Here is a 19,517-nt window from a genome sequence, read left to right as displayed (position 1 = left end):
TCTCCCCCATTGCCCCGGTCCCATCTCCCCCATTGTCCCGGTCCCATCTCCCCCTCAGACCCGCCGCCTCCCGCGGCCCGGCCGCACAGCGCCCCCCCGCGGCCGCCCCTCGGGCCGCGTCCCGCCCGCTGACGCGGCGCCTGCGCGTGCGCGCGGTGCCGGTGCCGGTGCCGGCGGATCCGCGTCCGGCGGCGGCCCCGCGGCCCGGCCAGGCCCGGCTCCCTCTGGCGTTCCCCTCTCTGCCCCGCGGCCCCTCGCCCGTCATGTTGGTGCCCGTGTTCACGCTGAAGCTCAACCACAAGATCCTGCCCCGCATGGTGGCGCTGGGCCGGTACGACGGGACGCACCCCTGCCTGGCGGCCGCCACGCAGGCGGGCAAGGTAACGGGGCAGGAGCAGCCCCGGCGGCCGCCGCGGAAGCCGCGCTAAGCCCCGTCAGCTCCCCTGGCAGGGCTGAGCCCAGCCCGGCTCCGCAGAGCCCAGCCCGGGCGCTCGAGCTGCGAGCGGGCACGGGGTGCTCGAAGCCTCGCTCTGCTGCAGCAGGGAGCCGCAAACATTAATAGCAGGTCACGAAATTGAGCAGTAGCAGAGGTGCCCAGAGAGGCTGTGGAGGCTCCAGCCCCGGGGAGATTCAAAAGCTGTCTAGACACAATCTGGAGTAACACGCTCTGGGGGACCCTGTTGGAGCGGGAGGTTGGGTGACTTCTGTGGCCTCTTCCAGCCTGAGCCAGTTTACAAACCCAAGTCGCCAAAGAAACTTACGTTTTCTAGCAGACAGCGGGATTTTTTTGAAGCCATGGGTTTTATCATGCAGTTCTTAAAGCAGTGAGCCTTGGCACTGTTACAGACCAAGCTGTGTGCTGATAACGGGGCTGAGGTTTCTGTGGGTGATGCACAAACAGCCTGACGGGAACAGAGTGCATCCTGTGTGCTCTGTTTAAGTTAGAAACATAAACAAAACAGAATTAAGTACAACCTGACTAATAAAGCGTAAGTTGAAGCATAAACCCACAGGGGCACTTAGGTTGTAAATACAAAGAGAGTTCATCTGTGATGTTTCCAAGCATTATTAATGTTATTTTGGCACTTTTAGAACAGCATAGAACAAGGGCTTGTCTAAGGGATAGACTGCACAGCTAGAAAGCAAACTGTTGAGCCTGTGATCCTCTGACTTGGCTCCAGGCAAATTACAGTGACTGAGCATTGGTCAGTGAGAGTAAAACCATATTTATCATTCATCCTTTTTAAATTAACCATGTTCACCTACAGATGCAGGTTACAGATATGTACCAGGTAAATTGTCTTAAATGTTTGGGATGTTTTGCAAATAATGCTACCACTGGAGCTAATTTGTTTAGTTTGTTGTTGCTCTTTTTTGTTTCCTATTTTTGCCTTACTCCAAAGACTTGTCAGTTGTCATTTTCAGAAACAAACAAAACAATGATGTTGCAACTCCACTGGTCAGAGCACTGTTTTTCCTGCCATTTCCCTTTTTCTGGTATAGTTTAAATAATAGCTGTGAGAAATATTATTGTCAGTAAAACCCCCAGTCTTTTGTCCTCATTTAGGTTGAGTGACTATCTTCTATCCCATCACAGTTATTTCCAAACAATAGTCTTTACTGTCTGTATACAAACAGATACATGTATTGTATTAATATTTATCTCTTTGTTTCTACAGGTTTTTATTCACAATCCTCATGCCCGAGGACAGAGAATAAACACAAACCGAATGGTGCAAAGTAACCAAGATTCAGACATTTCTCTTCTGAACATTAATCAAGGGATTACTTGTTTGACTTCAGGGGTGCTGAACCCTCAGCTGGGTTATGACTGTCTTCTGGTTGGAACACAGACTAATTTATTGGCTTACGATGTGTATAACAACTCAGATTTGTTTTACAGAGAGGCAAGTTGATTTAACTGTCTGCTTTTAGTATCTCCATGATTTTCTTTGAATTCTTTGAATTGTAAAGATTACAGTTTTTACATTAGTTTGTCAACTAATTATGTGTCTGTGCTATGCATTATTCTTACTGCTATATTCAGAATGTTTTGTCTCTAGAATATCTGCAGTATTTAAAAATTAATACATGAAAATTTACACTCACACATACAGATACACATTGCATTCATATGTTCCATCACCTAACAAGACCAACTTAAAAAAAATAATAGGCATACAGAGCTCAGCTAAACTGACAGTGATACTGTTGGAAACTGTCTTCTTCACTTGTGTGGTCTGATGTATTATTGTCTGCTGTTTCTTTTTCCTTTAATGCTTCTCTTCAGGTTTCAGATGGAGCCAATGCAATAGTTCTTGGGAAGCTGGGAGATATTTCACCTCCACTTGCTATTATTGGTGGAAACTGTGCCCTGCAGGGCTTTGATTATGAAGGAAATGACCGTTTTTGGACGGTAAGGCCACACGTAATAATTTTGATGTTATTAGAAGATTCTTTCAATAGCCCTAAATCATCCTGATTTTTTTTTTTAATATGATAATTATTATTTTAGTTGTTGACTGTTCTTAATTTATCTCAGGCCTTAAACTGTGTTTTAGCCAGGTATTCAGTGCACTCAGGTGTTACTTGAACACCTGATTGTGTCAATTGTTATACTCTAGTTGAGATAATAAAAATAATTCAGCTTCTGATAGCTGTGACCATCACTGAGTACTGTCCTTCTCATTGCAGGTTACTGGAGACAATGTTCGTTCATTAGCACTGTGTGACTTTGATGATGATGGAAAAACTGAGGTTTGTAACCATTTACACATTAATTCAGCTGTTCTTGTGGTCTTGTAGTGAAATTATAATAAAAAAACTTAGATTATCAAATACAACTGACTTACATCATGAGTTAAAGTTTCTCATTTTTCTTTACACCAGGAGCTATACAGTGAAATGCCTGTGATCATCAGGTGGCAAGGCATCTATTTCAGTGGTATTTCTTGAATATGGTTATGAAATTTTTTAAATTTCAGAGAAACAACTTGCAAGCTTACATGTAAAAGTGAACTCTTAAAAAGCTATTCTTTTGAAAAGCTTCACTTATGCTTAGTAAAATCGAGAAACCTGTCTTCATGTCCAGTTCTTCTGTTCCCTTATAGGGACATGGGGAAATGAAATACCATTTGCTTTGCTGATTTAAAATGACAGTAACACACATCTTGCTGATAATGATGTGATACAAGCAATAGGAAACAGCTGCCATTCTGATTGTGCAGGCTGCAAGAGTTTGGTGAAATTGTGAATTTGTATGGCATTCTTTTTTGGAAACATTTCTTCATCCCAAATGAACAACTATGCTTCTAAATATGAATCTTTAAGAGGAGTAATGGCTTCCTAGTATGCATCAGATGCAAATCAATATGAAGTTAAATCATTATGCTAAAAATACTTACTTTTGTAATTTGTCTTAAGACTTTAAACATAATTACTTGAACTTCTTTGTTTAGTTCCTGAAAAATCCTCGTTTGGAGCATCCGATTGGACTATGTGTGTGGTGTGTAAAGGGCCTTGACAATTTTCATGTGTTTTTTGTAAGCACTAAACTGGTCTTTAGGAAATGAAACAGTTTCAAGTTTTCAAATAAATTTCTGCACAGCTCCTCTTTGCAAATTTTTAATGTGCTGAGAGGTGTTTATAGAAAGTGGAGACAGTGTCTAGAGATTCAGAAACCAGGAAACTGATCTATGGCACTAATTGCAAATGTTTTGCACTTGTGCTTTTAAGTGGGTTTTGCTATATTTTTCTGCTTGATAGAAGTTCATTCTTGGCAGTTGGTGTAATCTGGTGCTACTTTGGGCTGAGTAAAGCTGGATACAATATTTGACTAACTTGTTGGGCCAGTTACTCCAAAGTGCATTTACTGAGATGTTTTCAGGGTTCTTTTTGATCTTAATTATCTAGGTGATTTTAAAGGGTTTTCACTTCTTTATTTACTTTTATTTGTGGCTTTTGTGAGACTGCCTCTGGTTTAAAACTGAAGTTCTGAGAAAATGCAAGAAGAAGCTTCCTAAATTACCACTTTGTGTCTTACCTGGTAAATGACTGTGTTAGCTTAATTTCTGTTCTTTCTGCCCCAGTAAAAACAAGTTTACATGTAGAATTTACTGATTTTAAAAACTGATTGAGAATTTACTGATTTTAAATATACTTTTAAGTAGCTAACAGAACTAACTTGTCACTGCCTTCCTCAGGATTTTTGGATTGATGAAGGTTACTTTTCTGCCATCTGGCAGAAGCCTTGTGGAGCAGAACTTTGACTCGCTCTTTCAAGTTTCTGTCCAGTGGAATGAAAATCACTGAGGTGGACGGGGGTGAATCAAACTAACCAAAAAAGTCTAGGCATCTGTGGAAAACACAGCATCACCAGTAATTGTTTCAGGATTGTGTGCTTTTATCTGGTTGCCTTTTGCTGGTGGTTGCAACTTGGTCAAGAGATCTGTACTTCTTAAATATGTTAGTTGTTGCAAATAATTTCAGTAGTTGCAGTAGACTTAGTTTGATGTGATTTAGTTTGACATAATCTGAAGCATCTTTACTTGGGAAGAAAAAAAGCTTTTAATCTTTTTAAAAATCCAACTTTGTTATGGATTTGTATCTCTTTTGCCACGTAAAGATGACAGGCTCATGGGTTCCAGTGGAGAAAAGTACTACCAGTTGTAGACTTTGATTTGTAATTCTGTTTGTCATTGATTTGATGGATGACTTTATGGACAAGGCACTGAGCAGATCTGTTTCTTGGTTTCTCAGTTTGCAAAAGAGAACCTGACAACTGTCATGATCTTCAGCATGAACTTTTCCACTGGGCTCCTTTCCAGTTAATGCCTTCTACCTGGTGAACTAGGAAACAGGAAAAGAACTAAAATGTAGGAAATATTAAGGAGTGAGGAGGCAGAAGACCCAATTCAGTGCCTATTGGTATAATAATTTACATCAAAATAAAGCCAATTTTACTTCTACTTGGCAGTAGTAGCAGCCACCACTTAGTTTGGAGAAGCAGAGATAGTTGATACTTGGATTCCTTGAGGTTGGTTGGTTTGTTTGTCTTGGGTTTTTTTGTGAGTGTTCATTTAGTTGTTTTTTTTAAATGAGAGATCAGTGCAACATTGCAACATTTCACAGATCTGTTAAAACATCTTCATTGCTGGACTTGAAATATTCATTTGTGCTCTGGATTCTGGTGCTTGCTTCCTTAGCTTGAATAATTATTTTTAAAGAGCATTATTTATTTTCAGCTTCTTGTTGGCTCTGAAGATTTTGACATCCGTGTGTTTAAAGAAGATGAGATTGTGGCAGAAATGTCAGAGACAGAGGTAAATTATTTCTGAGTAATGTTTATTATAGTTGCTGACAGAGCTGAAAGTGTTGTGTATCTAAAGCTTCTCTGGTTCAGATTTATTGTGTAGTTAAGTAGTTACTTAACTATTTGGAACAGTTTCTATTCTGCTAGAACTGCAAAAGTTTGAGTTTAATAATGTCTTTCATTATGCAGGGGGCTTTTTGCTTTGTTTATTTATAAACCTTTCACCCCACTGAGAAAAGTGACTATTCTTGGCTGACAGTCAGGAGCCTGTGCAAGGGTAATTAAGGTTGCTGGATTGTGATTGAAGCTCTTAGTGTCCTCTGAGTAAAAGGATGCCTTCTGCAGTTTTCCTCAAATGTTTTAGATGCAATCATGATGATGTAACTTGTCCCTGTGTGTGTATCCAGCCAGTGCATGGCAGGGCAGAAGGGGGATGCCCAGGCAAAACGGGAAGATTATATTGCAATTGGAGTTACACACTGGCTGTATAAAAAGAACTGTGGTGACTAAAGTAAGGTATGGGGGCAGATATGTTTACAGAGGCATGGGAGTAGCTGTTTAGCTTAAGAACTGAAAGAAAACCCCCTGATTTTGGTTTCTAGGAAGGGAGTAAAATATCCTTATCACTGCATTTGGAAGTGTTCTCAGTCTTCTCACGGCCCTTCTGGGCCCAAGGTAGAGTTAGGTCACAGACCTTTGTCCTTTAAGATCTGAGACCTCCCAGCTGCCCAAGATGGGACTAAAAGGCTTAGCTAATAAACCACTTATGAAGAGCTATAAAAGACAAAGCCAGGCACTGTTCCAGAAAAGGAGGTTGTTGCTATCACTACAATTAGAACTGGGCCTGTAATATGTCTTGCTCTCTGTGCAGTGGCTAGTCTGGTCATTAGATATTTCTAGTTAAAGGTATGCTAAAGGTCTGTAACTTTTAAGTGTGATTTATTTCCAGATCCTCGGTAGTATTGTTTTAGGTTCACACCTGCAGTCATAGGGAGCCTGTTACAATTCTACTGTTCTAACATAAAAGGACACAGCTGAACCGAAACGTTTCTTTTTAGGAAGGTAAAATGAGGGAACAGTGTCTTTATACATTATGCTTGGTTTGTAAGTCTTGGATAGTTTTCATTTTCTATGTTTAATCACTTACTCACTTACTCTGGTGAAGCTGAAGCTGTAGACTGTTGTGGTTCTTATAAATGGAGAATAAATTTGGATATATTGTTATGTTTGAGTTTCTGACTGTTGCTGTAGTCTTCTGTCCTTACTAGATACTTGTAATTTAGTTTATACTTATGAAAGACTCAGCAGAAGATTGTGAGAGGAAGGGATAAAGTGTTTGGAAACAAATTTTTGTGGTAAAACATCCAAGGGGCACAGTCAGATAACTTCAAATGAAATGTTGGGGAAGAATTTAATTGAAGGAAGTCTCCTCTGCTACGTTGTACAGAAGACCAGACAGATGATTGCAATTGTTCCTCCTGACATTAAAATCTCTAGTCTCAGTGTGTGGAAGAACCTGCATTTCCAAGCCCTGAGAACCTTAGCTCAATGAGGAATGGGTTTTAAAAGGAGTGAGAAACAGGCCAAGTTATGACTCTCAGGCCTTTCTCCAGAACTTATTCAGGTAGGACATCTAGTCTGGTGTTCCAAAGAAGTCCAACTGTGGCAGTTTTTAATTTTTATCTTACTAGTACTGGGCAAAGATTTTCTACCAGTAATATCTCTGGGGCTTTCCTAACCCAGGCAAGTTGAACCTTTGGCATTGTCAGCTCTTTAAGCTTAAGGAATATTGTGTGTAGTTTCTCAATGCTAGTGTGTAAGCCCTGATGACCACAGGAATCCTATGAGCAGTTGTTTTGCTGTCTGTGGTAGGAAATAGTTGGTCAAAGTACACAGTTTGAGGGCAGTTCTGCAATCCCTGCTGAAGTGTGTGCTAACACTGGTAATACAGCTTGTGTGAGGAAATCCTGCAAGGCCTTCAGTGATTTCAGTGATTCTTAAAAGTAGTTACTTCAGTATTCAATACTTCCTACAACAGACTTACTTACCACTTAAGAAATGTAGGACTCATATGATAGGTCTGTAGCCTGTTCCCTGTTAGTTGAAGTTGCACAAGTTCTCACTCCTGTGTCCTCTCTCTCCCTCCTTTCCCCACCAGACAATCACTGCACTTAGCCCCATGTATGGCAGTCGCTTTGGCTACGCTCTTGCCAATGGCACCGTCGGAGTTTACAACAAAGCAGCGCGCTACTGGAGGATTAAGGTCAGTCCATTGTTGGAGCTTGAAGGCTGCCTGGAAACTTGGTATCTAATTTCAGGTCATTCTGATGTTACCCTTAGGTGAGCTTTGCTGAGCAGAGAACTTAATGTAATTTTGTTCTTACAAAATCTGCCTGTTTTTATAGGTTCTGTAAAATACCAGGTCAGTTCCTGCAGTATTTTAGGCTCTTGGTGATGGTTTAAACAACAGGGATACAACCATACAACTAGGGATTCTTCAGCTAACAGGAGATATTTGAGTTTGTGTTAGAATATCCTCTGGTTGAATCAATAAACTTTTTCAGAAGCTGAAATCTTGCATTGTCTATGTTCAAGGTTAATTTTTCTCATCAATAGCAATTTCCTGCTCCAGCAAATCAGTTTGACAAGATCCTTTTCTGATGCTCATTTTAATATTCTTAATATAACACAGAACAGTATATTTAATAGCAATAAGATGATTCCTTGAGAGCTGGCAGGAAGAGGCTCATGGTTGTCCTCAGTAGTCTAATTTTATGACCGTGTTGAGGCCCTGATACTTTTTTTCCTAGAGGATTTGGTTTTTACACTTTGTTTATGTGAGTTCTGATCATGTACTTGGATGAAAATGTATTTAAAGGAACTATCAGGTTGTTTAAAAGCAGTGTATTAGATTAGTAGTGCAAGGGCTAAGATATCACATGTGTCTGTGACCTTGGTGATGCTGAAACTTCCTGTTAAGAGGCATAGTTATACTCCTTTCTGTACTCTCTGTAGTCTCATAGTCCAGTGTTTTGCAAATGGCAAGCATGTGAAGTTTAGAGAACATACCCAAGCTTAATTTGTTCTTTCTTTTCTGCCCTCAGTCAAAAAACCAAGCAATGAGCATACATGCGTTTGACCTGAACTCTGATGGAGTGTGTGAGTTGATCACTGGCTGGTCTAATGGGAAGGTGAGTTTATACAGGGGAAAATGAGGAACTGTAGATATGGGGGCTGTGTTTGAACAAGGCTGTTAAGTTATCTGATGAACAACAACCAAAAAATGAAAAAGACTTAGAAACCTGAGCACTGCAGATCTATTGCAATAAACCTCGTTTGGCTTGTGCCAAATGCAAGATCAGAGAAAAGCTGCTTCCCCTGCTTAGCTCAGAGTCAATTGCTAAGGTGTGGCAAGTTGTTTCCATGGCAGCAGAGATCATATGCCACATCCTAGAGTTCTTGAGTGTCTCTATTCAGGTGTGTCTTGAGGACACGTGAATAATCCTCTGCAGTGTGTTCTGAATGTTCCCAAACTGCAGGGAGGACAAAGCAGTTATGTAACAGGAGAGCAGCGTCTGTCTTGACTGTGGCAGGATTAATCAAGCATTATTTCATTTTATGTAGAGGCATTCTATACAGTTCAGTTTTGGTCTTTTAAGCCTGTTCCTTGGTATTCCCCTTTGCCAGAAATGAGTGTTTTAACTGCCACATCTCTCCTGGATGCAGCTTGCCAGGTTTTTCTGTAAAGCTGTGCTTTTTTTCTACACACCTCTTATTACTCTCATTAGCCCGCGGCACTTTAATAACTTCATATCAAGCTGGCAGTCCTGATCCCAGATGTGTTGTAAGTTACATTGGATTAGGTGTGTGACATTGTTAAAGAAAGAACTGTGGTGGTGAAACAGCAGGCCAGAGGCCTTACAAACTGAATCCTGACTCGAGCTGACAGAAGCAGTGAGAAAGCTGACAGCTCTTCATGAGAGCAGAGTCCTGCAGCAGTGAAAAACAACTTATTTTCCTTGAGAAAGAACTCTAGGACTGTAGAACTAACAACCTGCTTTCCCTGAGAAAGAATTCTAGGACTCTGAAAAATTCTAGCCACCTGTATAAACTGTTTTTGCACTGTTAGGTAGGAAAATGAAAATTGTATATCACAGGCAACTTATTCTGCACATACACACCAGCAGATTGAGCGACCAATCAATAAAGGGTAACAACTTGTTACTTCCCAATTGGAGATAGACAGGGGATGCTCTTTAAAAACTCTGTATAAAAAGAGATGCATGAATAAACTGGGATCTTTCCTCTTTGCTCCACGAACATGTACCTGCATCTTTCTTTACTGAGCTCCACAGTGACAGAGAATATCTCCTTGCTTTGCTCCTGTTCTTTTCCACTGGTAGTCTCTACTCAATTTGTTGGTCTGAAACAGTCCATAGCTCCCAGAAAGAGTAATGGTGTGACCTGTGCTGTGGAAATTACACAGTGCATGGAACTGAGCCCACCTCACCCTTCTTAACAAATGAAAGGTAATTGAAGGTTGTGGTATTTGTGTATAAAAATAATTCACCACACAAGGACTGCAGCTGAGAGGAGAGGTTGTAAATACTGCATTAAAGTTATTTCTGGTTTAGTCCCATTATTGCTGCATTGTATGTGCATAACGTTTCCAGTGCAGATTTGCAGTTCCTTTTATTTCCTTCCTTTTTTAGTTTTGTAACTTAGGGAGGCATTTCTGAAGAGAAGTTCCTTCTAGCTCCTTCTAGAGTCTGCCTAGAGGTCATTTCTTGAGAGTACTTTTTTCATGTGTGGTGTTTGGATGAGCAGAGCTGAAGCTTCCCCTGCAGTTCTGTGAGCAGAGCTGGCTTTCAGTTAACAACTCAGGGTATGGCATGACACGTGTTTTGGAGTTGGCTTTTCTCTTCATGCTGAGGCTTGGAACTTTTTGTTTTTCCAGGTTGATGCCCGCAGTGACCGGACTGGGGAGGTCATCTTTAAGGACAACTTTGCTTCCTCAATTGCAGGACTGGTGGAGGGAGATTACAGAATGGATGGGACCACCCAGTTAATCTGCTGCTCAATTGATGGTGAAGGTAAAAGAATTGTTAATTATATTAATGTAATACACAGCAATATCAGGCACATCACATCGTCTCAGATTAGCTAAACATTGTTTTGTTCCAGTGTTTTGTGTGCCAAATGCCCTTTTGCTTTATGTGCAGTTAAGGGAATTTTGAGTTATGCTATCTGCAAACAGGATTTTGAATATTGCCTTTTCTGTGAAAATCAGCATGTGTTTCATTATGATCCAAGAAAACATCAAAATTCATTTGTCTAATGGAAGAAACCCCATCCTAATGCAAAGATAATGATATTCAGTACAGACTCTGGTTCTTCAGGCTACATTATAAGAGATGAATGTGTAGGAAATCTTTTTTCTATTTTAATTCTTTGGCCGCTTTACAGTAGGTAAAGCTGTTTAAAGTGCTGAGGGTGTGTGTGTTTTGGTTTTCTTCTGCAGATGAAGAGTTTTTATATTAGAAATTTCAGATGTTAACAGCACTTTGTTTCCTGGAAAATGCTATCCTGAGACTGGAGAAGTGGTGGATTTATCCCACCATGCATTCAAGAAGTCAGGCCTCGTTATTGTGAGTGGAAATAAATATGATCACAGATGATTTAAATAAGCTCAGTATGAATTTACAGGGATGGCTCCAGGAAAGACACTGGTGTGATTATCCGACTCCTTGGCGTCTGTGGCCTGAGACAAGCAGGTCTGGCACAACCCATTTGAAACAAAAGCCTGTCCTTGTTAAATAGCAGTGTGTTTTGCTGACTGTCTTAATCACAGGCTGTGGGGATTTGCTGCATTTCGGCTTCAGCTTATAAAACTTTTTCCCAAGCTTATGGAAGGGGAACATTGTAAGCAGTTCTGGAGAACCTTGTCCTAGCAGAGTTGTGTAGGTTGGTGTCACTGAACATGATCATCCTTTTCTGATGGGTCCATTGTAGACAAGCCTTGCACAATGGGAATCCCTTTAGGCCTTAGTAATAAGTGTGGCTGGGGTTATATAGAGAGTGTTATTAGAGTTCTATTTGGGACCAGCATCCTTTCACATGGGGTGTTCTCTTGTATTGCAGTGGTTTTTGTCTTGCTCTCATTTTAAATGAATGATTCACTCAGAAATAATAAAGTGTGTCCTTTCATCAGAGGACAGTGTGCAAGCTGAATGATTTCAAGTTCCGTGCAGCTTTTTACAGGGCAGCAGACATTTGCAGTCAAGGCAGCATATTCTTCCCAAGTAAAAGATTTTTGTCCCTGGCTTTCATTTTAGAGCTGCAGTCAGGGTGCACAGCCGTAGAGCAAAATGAAAGTTGTCTCATCACCTGTTCAGGTCCTCAGTCTCCACTGACAGTTAGAGGTATTTCCATAACTCTGTGCCCCTCTGGGCTACTGGGAAACAAGTCTTAACCCTTGAAGTGAAGTATCCCTGGATTTGGAGAAAAGCTAATGTGGGTAAATCTTGTTTACTGGCTGATTAACAGTGACTTACAGCCACTTCCAGACAGCCACAACTCCTCTGACCAGCTCTAGAAATCCAGGTACACATTTTATTAATTCTACATAATTGTAAACTTGGTTAAGCACCTTAAAGAATGATTGCAGTGGGAATCCTCTTGCAAAAGGACTTCATGCTGCACTTGTTTGGTCAGGTGAGTACAGCTTAAAGACAGGTTGGAAATTCACCTTTTTTTTTTTTTTAAATGAAGTTCTGTTGTCTCAGTCACCAAGAAAGTGAGAGACTCTGTGGGTCTAAATCAATGCTCAAGTTTTCAACTGAATAGTACTAGCTGAAGATGAGAACTGCAAAGGTGGTACAAGAGAGTCATGTAATAGAAACGGAAGTTCTGGGCAGGCTGTTGAAGTCTTTTGCTGAAATGGGCTATGTTTTGTTTTTGTACAGTCCGAGGCTATCTGCCAGGAGGTGAGGAAATGAAAGGGAACCTAATGGATACAAGTGCTGAGCAGGATCTTATCCGAGAACTTAGTCAAAAGAAACAAAATCTGCTGCTGGAATTGAAAAATTATGAGGAAAATACAAAGGTACTGCTTTAACAATGTGTAGGGCCAAAACACACCTTTGTGTTGGTAAAAATCCAGAGTAATCTGGAAAGCGGTTGTGGGGCAGTCCAGACAAGTCAGAACTGCTTGTCAGGATGCAGTGAGATTGTCTGCTGGGGGCTCCTGCCTCTGCATTTGGCTAGCTTCTTGTGCAAGTTCAGAACTTGCTTTTTGTATTTTAATAATGCTTTCTTTGCTTCTTCCTCTTGCCAGAGCAGTTGTGTTTAGAACTGGATTCCCTTCAGCCTTGTGCTTTGGCTTATGATTGAAAATTTTAGTTTTCAGTGCATAAGCCATCTTGGGAATGAGAGGGGATTGTGTGAGAGGATCAGGTCACTGGGTGAGGGTGGGGAGCACTGTCAGGATGTAGGAATCACACTGACGGTGAGCATTTCAAAAAATAGTCTGAGGAAAGAGCAAACTCAATCTTTAAACAGCAATTGACCACCATGGCAGAAACTTGCAATTCCATAAAATTGTGTTTAAAATTGACATATGTGAAGTGTTCTTTGAATAAAAGTTTGCATACAGAGCTGAGGTCCATCCATAGTGAAGCACTCAAACATACTGTAGCCCAAGTGTCCACAACTCCATGCCTAAAGCAGCCATCACTCATAGCTAGTTGGAAGCATCTGGGAATTGCTATAATACAACCTTCCTCTGAAAGAAAAGACTACTGACTTGTGTATGTGTTTTCTAGGTTTTTTGAATGAAAATCTTGAAATTCTGATGCTGATGGGTATGTGTTCTGTAACAGGCCGAATTGAACACTCAGTTGAAGGAAGCTGATGGGCAGAGAGGTCTGATTCCAGCAAACACCCAACTCCAGACAGCCCTCTCAGTTAATCTGGGCTCTGACAGCCAGTCTGCCCACGTGGAACTGTGTATTTCCACCACAAATGGTGAGTGGTAACCTTCAACCATTGATATTCACTTAATGTAAAATCATGCAAAAGTTTAGTTATATTTAGCTGATGAATTGAATGTCTCCCCGTTATTGTCTGTAATGTCCCTTTTGTGGCTTCTTTCCTTTCACAGAGTTTTGAATCAAGCTGTGTTCCTTTGATGGGTCTTAGGGGAGAGGAGTTTGGTGGAATTTGTTTCTTACTATGTGTTATTTTCTGAGGCAATTAACATTTAACTTGGATGAAACCAGCCTTGGTGATCTCTGCAGCACTTCTTGTGCTGACTGTAAACATCAACCCACAGCTGCATTAGTGAGGGTGTTGCATGAATGCAGCTGGATCTCAGCTGGCTTTACATGCAAAACTGGAAATACCCCAAGACAGCAAATTCACCTTGCACCAGGCATGCTGAGGATGCAGTCAAGTCCAGATAGTCCTGATCACTTGGGATATTTTAACAATTCAGAGGAGTGATGTAAGGAGTTGAACATGCTTAATTCTGAAAACAGTGGTGGTTTGTTGCCAGAGGACAGCTTTTAATTTGGGAACTGCTTTTTCTTCCTGTTGCTAAGACACAATCATCCGTGCTGTGCTGATCTTTGCTGAGGGCATATTTGAAGGTGAGAGCCATGTGGTCCACCCCAGTCTCCAGAACCTCTCAGGCTGTGTTCGTGTTCCCCTTACTCCACCCAAAGATGTCCCTGTGGATTTGCACATCAAAGCCTTTGTGGGTTACCGAAACAGGTGAGTTTTGTGGTGTGATCTCTGCTGGTCTCCAGAACTGTGGGACCAGGAAACAGCAATAATGTGGTTTCATGCTTCTCCCATGGGAAGTGCACCGTTAGTTCCCAGGTGCTCCATTTCTCTGTCTTAATGAAAGGAGAGCTGCGATGCTTTCTTAAAAACATTGATGCACCTGTGGCACTGAGTTCTTTCCAGACAAAGTCTAAATGCTCTAGAATCACTGTGATCTGTTGTGTTCTGCCTTTAGGGAAGGAATGCACATTTTTCCAGGAGATATCATACTGTGGGTGTGTGGAGGGAATCAACAGATGCAGAGACTCTGTCCTGACATCCCTAAGGAGCTGGGCCCTGGATCGTGGCTGCTCTGGGTGGACTACTTGAGCAAGCCTGGAGACACAGCTGTGTTTCTCAAGCTATAAAGTAACCCTGAACCCCTTTGGCTTCAGGGCAAATTGAAAGTAACACATGCTTGATTTCAAGACATTTATCCAGTCTCCCATAGAAATCTCTCTGGAGAAAATAAAATGTCTTTTTATATACCCTTGGAAACAGCTTTCTTCCTGCTCACATCTGCCAGAGCTGTTGGTGCCTTAGGAGGCAGCATTCTTTCCCTGAATAGGGAGGCATATTTTGGGAGCTAGGCACCCACTGCAGAAAGACTGTATGGAACTGAATTCCCTTTCTGTTTTCTCTATTTGCTTTTAATATTGTTGCTTCACTGAACTTGTAAAGAAAATACCTAATCATATAGTAAAACTGTAAATGTATTAGCCTAGAGAGTATATTTCAGTAGAAGGATTATTGAAAATTACAGCAATGGAGAAGAATCATACAACCTTGTGATAAGCCTGGAATTTCCAAGTTTCAGTGTTTCTTCCAGGGAAGCAGTAAGCAGCTGATTATGTAACTGGAAACTATGGGTGTCAGTCTCCAGCTAAAAAAAGAAGCAGGAACTATTGCAATAGGTGAATCTGTGCTATGTTATTTACTCTCTGTTTTTCCATTGGATTGCTTCCAGCACACAGTTCCATGTATTTGAGTTGACAAGACAGCTTCCCCGATTTTCCATGTATGCCCTGAGCAGCCCAGACTTGGCCACAGAGCCCCTGAGCTTTGTTAACTGTACCATGAATGAGAGGCCACAAAGGGTGAGTTTCTGCTCTTCCTGGCTTCAAGTCTTGCATAGGTGTAGGGTTTGCAATCAGCTTGAGATTTCCAATAGCAAAGGGGAAATTATGCAGTTAACTGCACCACTGGCCTTTGGAGTCTGTGTATTTTAAGTCAACCCTGCTTTTTTTCTGTCTTTAAAAGATGACTCAGTTGAGGCATTCCAAGCTTCAGGAATTCCTGCAATAACTAAAGGCCTGAGATCAGAAGGTGTTTCAGATATTATCTTATTTGCTGTGTGCCTGGTGATAGCAGGAAATCTCTAGTGAATGTTGAATTTTTTAAATGAGCAGAGAACAGGAAAAAAGCAACATAGTGCTCAGGTACTGGCTCAGTTTCGTAGCAGTCTTTGATTGTTGGATTTGATTATTGACTATTCTTAAAAAGGAATAGTCAGCTTTGGTGCAAGGATTCAATTGTCCTCATTCTAAGAAGTTCATGACATGGGGTTATGGGATGAAATTTAGTAAATGAAATTTCCATGGTACCCTGAATAGTGTGTTCTGATGTATGTTATTTGCAGGGACTTTGTGTGGTTCCCAGGCTTTACACACAGGGGATGGCTGATGCTCTTAATTTTATTTTTCAAGATTGTTATGTGGCTGAATCAGAGCTTCTTGCTGCCAGAGGATGCAGAGTTTCAGAGTGCTCCCTTTCAGGTTTGCTTCACTTCTCTTCGTAATGCAGGTCAGCTCTGCATCAAAATCAAGCCTGGTGGAGAGGTGAGTACCTCCCTGGACAAGGGGATCAGCCCTTCGGTGATACTCCAGTAAAACCAGTGTACCCATACTGCCAGTTAGAGGCAGTAAAAGTGAAGGATGACTAAACAGGCAGAGAAGGCACTCAGGCTTTTGGAAACTTCTGTGTCTGTTTACTGTTGGTGGGTAAAATTCCAGGGCCTGTTAGTGAAGTAAGCTGCTTAGCCTGCAGATCTATAGGAAGGAGATAAATTATTTCCTCACAGAATGGTTTCAGGGAGCCATAATGTGAGGCACAAAGGCTACCTGTAACTTCTGTCTGTAGCTGCTCCTGTGTGCAGAGATGACTCTCTATCCTAAACCTGAATAAAAGCCCCTTTGAAATCAGTGTGTTCTTGCCTACTGAAAGCTGTAGAGTTTGCCCATGCCCTCCTGATAAAAGGACCTGCTTTGAGCATGGGTAACTGTTGGAGAGGCAATACTGCTGGGCAGTTTCACGTGTTCTGGCATGGAAGAGTGCTAAAGTGCTTTCTTTCCTTTCTGACAGATTTCCATCAACACAGATGATATTGATCTAGCTGGTGACATTATCCAGTCAATGGCCTCTTTCCTGGCCATTGAAGATTTGCAGGTGGAAGCAGATTTTCCTGCGTACTTTGAGGAGCTGCGGAAAGTATTGGTGAAGGTGAGGAGGCTTTGGACATTTCTAAGCAGTCACTGGGTTTTTTTAATGAGACAATCTCTAAACTATTTTATCTTTTTTTGTGGAAATCAGCCCACAATGGCTTGCTGTATATTCCGTGGGACACTCAGCTTTCTGTCTGTTTTTGTTCTGTAGAACAGGCCCTTGGTCCCATCAGTTGGTTGCTTAGGATAAAATAAATAATGTTGTCTGGGAGACTGAGCTCTGGTTTTGGGTCAGCATGTGAGATGTGTATCTCAGTCTACTCATCCTTTCTGGGGGCAGTGGGGAGGGGAAAGAGAACAGTGTCAGGGAATGCTAATTGTTTAGGTTGGGATGTTACTTCCTATTGCACTGGGCTGAGGTTTAACCTGAACCCTGTAAGCCCAGGGTGCCAAGGACCCTTGCTCATGACTTGTTTGCCTTGGGCAGGTGGACGAGCATCACGCAGTGAATCAGCGGATCACTGCTGACATGGCCGAACTCTCCAACCTCATCCGCAGCATGTTGGTTCAGGCAGAAGATGCCCGGCTCCTGGGAGACATGTGAGCAATTGCTTCCTCGTTTGTGTGTTTGGGGCTTAGACACAGAAAAACACGGATGTGATGCAAGAGTTGCCTAGTTACAATTTTTGATGTAGAAGTGTACCTTTGATGGTCTCACCATGAGCTCTCCTTGAACCTTGTCATGTCCTTTAGGTAGGAAACCAGTCAGGGGAAGGCAACAGGGCAAGGGTAGGAGCTTAGTGTATAGCAGCTGAGGTGAATCTACTTCAAGATGATGAGATAAGTTAGAAAATATATATTAAGGGAAGAAGGCAGGAAAAGGTACCTGTGGTGTGTGAAATTTTGAGAACACCAGGAAAGAAACTTTTGGTGTCAGGCTTTCACTCTGATTTGCTGTTTCCTGCTAATTCCGAGCTTTACTCTGAAGAGCAGCAGTAAAGAGGCCCAAGCTACTGCAGGGCAGTGGTACTTTCACTGGGGAAAGTGGTGCCTCCACTTCATCTTGCTGGATAAAGTAACTGCAAAAATAGACAGTTGAGGTTTTTTTAGTAAAATAATGAGTATAACCAACATGTCTAGACAAGTCTGTTGTCTTGTAGCTGGCAGACAGGCAGGTGACTCTGGTAGCCAACACAACCGTGTATTGCTACACCTTTATATTGACAAATGGAGTGACTTTCTTGTCCTCAGAGATGCTGCAAATAACTGGACTGATTGTTCCCCAGGAAAAACATGAAGACACGGTACAGCGAGCTGTATGACCTGAACAGAGATTTAATAAATCAGTACAAAATTCGTTGCAACAATCACACAGAGCTGTTGAATAATCTGAAAGCTGTGAATCAGGCAATCCAAAGGGCTGGGCGGTTACGTGGTAAGTCTTTATTTTTGAAAGAATTGGTTTTCTCAGACCCTCAGAGAAGTGCGTAAGATGTGTCCCTGGGTTTGTTAAGTGACCCTGAGGTCACCTGGGTTAGTTAAGTGACTTCAGACTTTTTGGCCTGAAACTGAGTTAGTAGAAGTAATCTTTCATTCTTTAGTCGTAGCCGATTACGTGTGACAGTCACCTGTGAGTGTGTCATATAATCTGGGATCACAATTCTATAAAGAACAATTTGAAATAATTTCCAGATTTCTGAATGAGGCAGAAATTGATAGTTTTGTTGGACATACTACTTTAAAAATGGTCTTCTGTTTTCAGAATTGTTTTTAGAATTACTTCAGTTTTTAGAATTAGTTCAGTTCTTAGTTTTTTAATTCTGCTTTTAAAAAAAGCAACTACTAACTTAAGCAGGACTGTTTTATCTTCATTATTAGTCCTCTTGGTCTTCGGAGAGAGTGGTACTTTTTTGTATGTATATAGCATTCCCCTTCCAACATAAAACAGAAGCTACAGGGGATTTTTCTTTAAAGAAAGGACTTTATTTGTGTACTAGAAAAAAGGTGGTGATTCATCATGTGTTTAAAAAATATTTGGAAGAAATCCCTAAATTTTCAGCCTGGATCAAGTATTTTTACCATTTTCTTACTCTGTAACTGCGATTTTTTTCCTTTTTTTTTTTTTCCTCCTTGCAGTTGGCAAACCTAAAACACAAGTGATCAGTGCTTGTCGGGATGCAATAAGGAGCAACAACTTCAACACACTGTTCAGGATAATGCGTGTGGGAACAGCTTCTTCTTAGGCAGAGGAGCAGCAGCTGTGCAGAGCCAGTGATTCCATGCACTGAGCAGATAATGGATGACAAGCAGCTAATTCAGATCCCTACTCCACAGTAGGGTGAAGTGAATTCAATGGTAGTGCTGTAGTTCACTTGTTAGGTAAGAAATGTTACACAGACCAAAACTCCATGAAGAGAGCATCAGAGTTCAAGTGCAGATGTGGTATTTATGCAAGACAGAAGTTCAAACAGTTATTTTTTATTACAGTAATTTATTTATGTATTTAAATATATTTTGTAGTTAAGGCATTGGTCTTTTCCATTAAAACATAGACTGGTTTGACTAATTTTGTTCTGATTTAGTTGGGGAGATGTGTACTGCTAAATTTATTTGTTGAAAAAACCCAACCCAAACAACTTCTCGGATTTCTGCGGTATAGTTCTTTTATACTTGAACTTCCTGTGCTGGAGAGTCTGGGGTTTTACGCAGGGATGCGTGGTTCTCTAGGTAAACTGCAGAGTAGTGCATGAAAACCACCAAAAGATAACATCTTGCTAGCTCTTAAGCTAGAAGATCTTTGACAGGTATCCAGTTCCATGATCTGTGCAGGTAGGACATGGTCTGTTTCATATCCAGCATTCTCCCCACACCTGGATTGCAGAAAGTTTTGCTTCCACCTACTGGTTCTGTGCTACTGCTGGAAAAACTGCACATACTGAGAT

General features: G+C 41.4%; 1 protein-coding gene across 1 annotated transcript; it reads left to right on the top strand.

Moving 5' to 3' along the window:
* The first annotated feature begins 133 nt into the window (after positions 1-133).
* On the top strand, positions 134-19,141 carry BBS2 (Bardet-Biedl syndrome 2). Its single transcript, XM_002189737.7, has 17 exons — positions 134-380; positions 1,680-1,907; positions 2,291-2,416; positions 2,695-2,757; positions 5,244-5,321; positions 7,470-7,574; positions 8,416-8,502; positions 10,269-10,404; positions 12,277-12,416; positions 13,192-13,336; positions 13,912-14,083; positions 15,102-15,231; positions 15,841-15,972; positions 16,496-16,633; positions 17,063-17,175; positions 17,862-18,010; positions 18,712-19,141. Exons 1-17 carry the CDS (start codon positions 264-266, stop codon positions 18,816-18,818), a joined length of 2,166 nt encoding a protein of 721 aa, XP_002189773.4. The 5' UTR covers positions 134-263; the 3' UTR covers positions 18,819-19,141.
* Positions 19,142-19,517: the final 376 nt, after the last annotated feature.

The sequence above is a fragment of the Taeniopygia guttata genome, chromosome 11 (genome assembly GCF_048771995.1).
Source record: "Taeniopygia guttata chromosome 11, bTaeGut7.mat, whole genome shotgun sequence".
Taxonomy (NCBI): Eukaryota; Metazoa; Chordata; class Aves; order Passeriformes; family Estrildidae; genus Taeniopygia; species Taeniopygia guttata.
Note: the sequence above shows the minus strand (reverse complement) of the source record. Positions and strands in the feature narration are given on the sequence as shown.

What these genes read in the sequence shown, in the direction of transcription:
- BBS2 (XM_002189737.7), top strand. Translation starts at nt 264, where the DNA reads ATGTTGGTGCCCGTGTTCACGCTGAAGCTCAACCACAAGATCCTGCCC. An exon ending in CAGAAATGTCAGAGACAGAG is followed by an intron (nt 5,322 to 7,469) that starts GTAAATTATTTC and finishes TTTCCCCACCAG; the next exon opens with ACAATCACTGCACTTAGCCC. An exon ending in CTGCTCAATTGATGGTGAAG is followed by an intron (nt 10,405 to 12,276) that starts GTAAAAGAATTG and finishes GTTTTTGTACAG; the next exon opens with TCCGAGGCTATCTGCCAGGA.